This window comes from Etheostoma spectabile, chromosome 9 (assembly GCF_008692095.1).
Source record: "Etheostoma spectabile isolate EspeVRDwgs_2016 chromosome 9, UIUC_Espe_1.0, whole genome shotgun sequence".
Lineage (NCBI taxonomy): Eukaryota > Metazoa > Chordata > Actinopteri > Perciformes > Percidae > Etheostoma > Etheostoma spectabile.
The window spans coordinates 20500195-20506236 of record NC_045741.1 but is presented as its reverse complement, the minus strand read 5'-3'; the positions used below and the strand labels follow the sequence as shown (position 1 = coordinate 20506236).

The 6042-nt window shown below is 39.1% G+C and overlaps 1 protein-coding gene and 1 long non-coding RNA gene across 3 annotated transcripts in view; one reads left to right on the top strand and one right to left on the bottom strand.

The window, feature by feature from the left end:
* usp13 (ubiquitin specific peptidase 13) overlaps nucleotides 1-6042 on the bottom strand; it is a 27690-nt gene that overhangs the window by 4571 nt on the left and 17077 nt on the right. For both annotated transcript variants that reach the window (XM_032525251.1, XM_032525250.1), the window contains exons 15-17: nucleotides 4691-4813; nucleotides 2344-2367; nucleotides 1846-1989 (exon numbers count right to left, since the gene is read on the bottom strand). In XM_032525251.1, the coding sequence (XP_032381142.1) occupies nucleotides 1846-1989; nucleotides 2344-2367; nucleotides 4691-4813 (291 nt within the window). The remainder of the gene's footprint in view (nucleotides 1-1845; nucleotides 1990-2343; nucleotides 2368-4690; nucleotides 4814-6042) is intronic.
* The window catches only part of LOC116695161 (uncharacterized), a 15097-nt gene that overhangs the window by 3498 nt on the left and 5557 nt on the right, over nucleotides 1-6042 (top strand). Inside the window, exon 2 of the long non-coding RNA XR_004333368.1 lies at nucleotides 2523-2532. This is a non-coding gene — a long non-coding RNA (uncharacterized LOC116695161). The remainder of the gene's footprint in view (nucleotides 1-2522; nucleotides 2533-6042) is intronic.

The window sequence follows — 6042 nt, the reverse complement described above, 5'->3', positions numbered from 1 at the left end:
AGAGAGAGAGAGAGAGAGAGAGAGAGAGAAATAATAATGAGATATATTTTTAACCCAATAAATGAACATATTTGTGTTGGATTGTCAAACATTGGAAACATTTAGAGCCTCTGCATGAAATACACTTAAGAATAAATGATTTCTCATTTCCAAGTGAACTGCAATGCTTTCTACATTAACAGAATCAAATGAAAGTTAAGTGATCCTCAACCCAGGAACAAGGACACGCCGGCTGGAATTCCTCGACTGTTAGTCCAAACTTTCATTACCATCCTTGCCATAAATGAAAATATGTACCACTTATCTCCCACTCCTGTCTCTAAATCCGACTCCTGGTCTTGTGTCCTTTTGATTACCATATACAGTTGTTTATATGCAACAGGCAGAGAAACTAAAGACAAAACTGAACATCTCATGTTTGCACATTAAGATACATTTTTGCTAAATTGGTTAAATTATTTAACTTAAAAGTTGAGTCTTTGTTTACATCACAGCCTGCAATAAATAGTGATGAAGTTTTATGAACTATGGCCCTGTTCAGTAAGGCTACATTTCAAGTTTTACCAAATTCACTGAAAAATAGACAAAAAAGTTGAATAATTGAGTTGCCTTGCCTGCACAGTGCTTGGGAAATGCTATTAGTTTACCTTTGTAAAGCAGCACTCTAAAGTTCACCTCAGTCAAAAAGAAATGCATCTTAAAATAATTAAGTTAAAGGTTTAGCTGTGAAAATTAAAGTTTAAGTGATGTTAATTAGAAAGTATTGAAAACATACAAATGTGGGGAAGGAAGAAGTTACATTTGTATAGCAAGCAGGGACGGAACGCTTTACTGAGGTTACTGAGCCTGAATGCAGCCTTTACTGCAGATGCATTAGGCCCATTTAAAAACTAAGGGTGCTGCTCTAATTTCTCTCCTCTCCACTTCAGAAGCCCTTTACAGCCAACCAGGGAAATGAAAGTGACACGAGTCAATGCCTCAGGGGAGCGTCTCTACTGCTGAGAGCCTCTACAAGAACAAAGTCAACTACAACAAAGTTTCTGATGATCTCACACACACACACACACACACACACACACACACACACACACACACACACACACACAAACACCACACACACACACACACACACACACACACACACCACACAACACCACACACACACACACACCAAACACACACACACACAGAGAGAGAGAGAGAGAGAGAGAGAGAAGCAAGATAAACACCTGCGGTACACAAAGGGATGCAAAGTCTGCATGATGATACAAAAACTGTGAGATATATCTCACTTTGAATTACCTTTGTGCTTAAAAAGTCCCGTATAAATAATCTTTCTGTGGCCTTGTATCTTGCTGCAGAAATGTTTTCGGTAGCTTTGCATAGGCATAGAAAAAAAGCACAACTTAAGCTTAACACGTGAGCTGACTGGCTTTCCAAATTAATCCTATTTTTGGCCGACCATTGTGTTGCATTGTGAAGCAGTGCCTCCATTTCTCTTCCTTGTTCATTGTCCATATCTTATGCTCACCAGCTTATTTAAATTGTCGGAGAACTGTGTCTCTTTTGGTGCAGCCGCTGCTCAGTTTATTTGTTAATTTTTGGGTTACAGTCTGAATCATGCTCACACTAAACTCTGTCCATTGTAACAGACACTAAAGTTACAATCTGTATTATTGTCTGTAAACACGCCAGATTGTGATTTATCTTTAAATTATTAAGAAATTGTACACTTTTTGCTGTTTCTTTCTGTTGTACTTTCATCCCAACAGTAAAAAGTATAAACGTTTGTGTCTTAATCTCTCCATATTGATGTTCCATTTGAATGCAGGGATGTTCCCTTACCAGGCTCCTCCATGTGTGCAATGATCCAGTTGAAGGCCATCTCTGGGCCCATGTTGCCTGTGTAGTAGACCGCCTTCCTACAGGCCTCCAGCGGAAAGCCCATCTCCGCCAGCTGCATTACTGCTGCCTCGTCTATTTCTGGAGCTGAGGACACGACAAACCAACATCAATAACTAAAAACATAGCAGTTGCTGATTCAACAAACCAAACATATCTGCAGGGGCACTCTTTTTGGGCCTCATTAAACAAAAAGACCGGAGCAGAATCAGCCCTGGGGACGCATCTTTATTGAGGGATGATTTATCAGGGAGAGAAATGAGTCTGGCTGAAAACAAGCAGAGCCACGTGGAAAAGTAAAGTTTGTTAGGAAGAAGAGAGCAGCTGCAGCACCTGCTCAATGCATGCATGGTCAGAGGTAGCATTCATCACTGTTGCTTGGTGCCAAAAATATATAGTACTGAGTAACTGAGGTCTGTAAAAGAGAAATTAAATACTCACAGTCCATAGAGCCCATGGAGTTATCTGAAAGAGAAGAAGAAACACAATGAGACCACTCTCACTCTCACTCTCACTGCTTGTATCAAAAAAATAAAATGCACGCAGTCTCTTTCCCAATTCTTCTTTTCTCATTTGGTCACCAAAACCTAAGAGTTTTACAAAGTCAGTTGCAGTTTTAGTTTAATTGTTGTGCTCAACCAATTTCCCGTGTGCTCCCTCCCTCTCTTTTTGATATCTTCACTAGATATATATAAAATTAGAAGACAGACCATGGTTCATTTTAAATATCCAGTGAGTATGTTAAATAGAAAATTTACTGAGTTTTCCGGTTTAATCTTGAAGATTACCAAAGAAACCAAAACCAGAAATCAATATCTATAATGTTTGAGCAGTTTTTAATTGTTTGTTTTGTGGTATAGGATAATGGAAAAATGGAATTACAAACAGCCATGATACTTTTTTCATTCTCTTCCATTTTCTAAATGGCCTGGAATAATTGAGTGAATGGATGATACGCAGACCAATGAGAAATAATGTGGTTCAAGCAGCATGCAGGAAAACACATTTGTGCGGTGCTTCTGTGTAATCAATGAGAAGCACTGAAGCTTTTTGGAGACACAAGGTTGACCAATGATTAATCACTGTGGATGCCAGCTGGGGAATAATGGGCCAGTGGTACATTTGCAACCAACAAAACCCATCATATAAAATATGACATAAACAAATCAAAGAATGCATTGAAAACAGCACATCCATTCCGCCGAACTCTTTTCATTTCAAAGATTCAATTGCATAGTTTACACACATGTTTGAACCTCTTTGTCTATAGAAAGAGGATGTCAAATAGTAGACAAAAATCAAACTTACTACATCCAAAAAACATTTACACATATTTTCATGCATCGACTTCACTGTGGCCATCTAAGATAGCTGCATAGCTTGCTGCTGTCAGACGTAGATATGAAGTGCTACCTAAGCAAGGTAGTTCCAGCTCAAAGAAAGGACACTTTAATCTGCAAAAAGAGTTTTCTGCCCTAAAAAGCAGCCGGCTAAACGATTCTATAAAGCCCTCATGAGAAAAAAAAACAAACTTCCTGAGTCTGTCAATGTGTGAAGCACAGCAAAAGGCTGCTTGCAGATGTTAGTGTCTTTGTGGCCTGGACACCCATTTTGTGTTCGGAGCTTGAGACGGCACAGAACACTTTGTGCTTCACGCCTGCTAAAATATTAACGAGAACACTGATAACTTGATGTAGCTCAACAAACAACGGAAGAAGAAGGCATGGAGGAATGAGAATTACAATCACAAAGGAGAGAAACAAAGACAAGCAAAAAGGAGGGATGTTGGAGTTCTGGCCTTCCAGGAAGAGAGGCAGACAAAAAGTACTGTGTCTGTAACATCATTAAGTAAACAGTCTGATGTAACAAAGTTTCACGAAAAGTAACAAGAATAGTGGTTGTGCTCCAAATCACACTCACTGGCTTTCTGGTTCTGGTGGGCTATTCACACAGCCCGGGGAAGTGCATTATAAGGGGATCTTAAAAAATCATTATAACTTATTAGGCTTAGCCACACTGTGAACACAGCATCTTTTCAGTAATTGATTGAGCATGCCTCTCCCATAGGATTCCATTCAATATGCCCTAAAGAGAAAACTTGGGCGGCTTTGAGCAGAACATCATATTAGAGACAATTTCACGGATCATTTGTCTCTGTCACAAAAATACGAGACACTTCCTGAAAAGGATGTTTGGTAGTAGCTTTGGAACAACAAAATCTGAGTTAGTTCTCAAAGAAACACTGTTTTCCACTTTATTGGGAACAATCTGATATATACTGTATGTATTTTAATATTCTGTACACTCATGTATAAATACAGAGTGGACACAATACGTTTGGGATAGCTGGGAAGAAAAAAACTTGGAGAAAACAATGCTCTTTGAAATAAATAAAATTACTGTGAAATTGAACGTAAAAGGCCAAAAATGCCCCACAGTAGTTAAAAGCACTGTTTTACATTTTTTCCCAAGTGGTTGCATAAATGCAAATCAATCCCTGTAGGACACTGTAGGTGAGTGACTGTAGGTGCAGCTTGTGACCAGGGGATCCTTCTCAGTGAATTCTTGAGCACTGTCGGATGTGAAAACAGTTGAATATATTTGAAGCACTGCTAGCATCAATGTTTATTTGCAACTATTCAGCAGAAATGAATATAGCAAAAATTGTCAGATAACATGTCCTTTACATTATCCTAGTTGTAATCACAGTATCTGCCTTGCCCCAATTGCATTAACATATCTGTCAATGCCTACAGTGTGCGCACACACACACAAACACGTTCTGTACCTCTGGTGTCTTCAGGTAGCACAATGGGAGGCATAAGGTCAGGCAGCTCCTCTTCACTCGCCTGCAGCCCAGTGGCCCGCAGCCGGCTCAGATCCAGAAAGTCCGGGACATCTATGGCCAAGTCTGTAAAGGGAATAGACAGATATAAAAATTTACTGAACAATGCATTGACGTGAATGGTGTTTAGAGCTTTTGCTGTCCCTGTAAGTTGAGGTTCCAAAAAGGATTTTAGGCCAAAGCAGTTCAAGACACACATTCATAAATGGTTCATTTATCAATGGGTTTGTTTTTTTTTCCTTTTAAATTTTGACATTTTTCATCAAGTTTAGGTGGTGCCATTAACTTATATTTGAACACCTCTCAGTTCCACGGAGGAGTGAAAAGAAATGTGAAACAACCTTGATCACATAAAAAGTAAGGAGTCTCTGCTGGCTGTTTGCGTAAGTGGCACTCCCCCATAAAACACAACTGTGACTGTAGCTCACGTAAAACTCTCACATATATTAATGAAGATCATGATTTATCTATTATGTGTTCATATCTTATGAGCAAAAACTGCACAGAATTAAACCCTTGATTTTCTTGACAAGGGGATGAGGGTTCATAGAGTTTCTGCAATTTAAATTGCTGCAAGACACTTTTAAAATCAGTGAATTCTGGTGTTCAGATAAATGTGAAACTCCATCAACCCTTTATAGATATGGAAAGAGTGAAAGATGGGGTAGTTTATGTCAATATTTTCAAAATTGCAGATGAAGCCATTCATGAGTTTACAAAAATGTACAGTTCCACCATAGGCTGTATAAAAGAGTTTCACCTGTAAGTGCTTTATGAATTTCTGTTGGATGGTGCCCTCTGCTGGACATTTACAGCATTACAAATACTTATAGAGTCACAACATTGGATATCTTAAAGTGCTCATATTATGCTCATTTTCAGAATCCTAATTGTGTTTAGAGGTTGTTCCAAAATAGGTTTATGTGGTTTAATTTTCAGAAAACACCACATATTTGTTGTACTACACATTGCTGCAGCTCCTCTTTTCACCCTGTGTGTTGATCTCTCTGTTTTAGTTACAGAGTGAAGCATCTCACTTCTGTCCAATCTTTGTTGGGAGTCGCACATGCACAGTAAGTTCTGCTAGCTTGTCAGTTGCAGAGCATGAGAGAGTGCCATGCTAGCAGCTAGGCGAGCATTATAACGCGTGTTACAAAGTGATGCAAGTTCTGGAGGCTGGACTACAATAGAGCTGTTTGAAGGACTTTGTGAACAGTGTTTTTTCTGGGAGATGGTAAGTCCCTTTGGGGTGTACTTTGGGCTTTTTCACTTTGTAAACCTATAACGTGCACAAA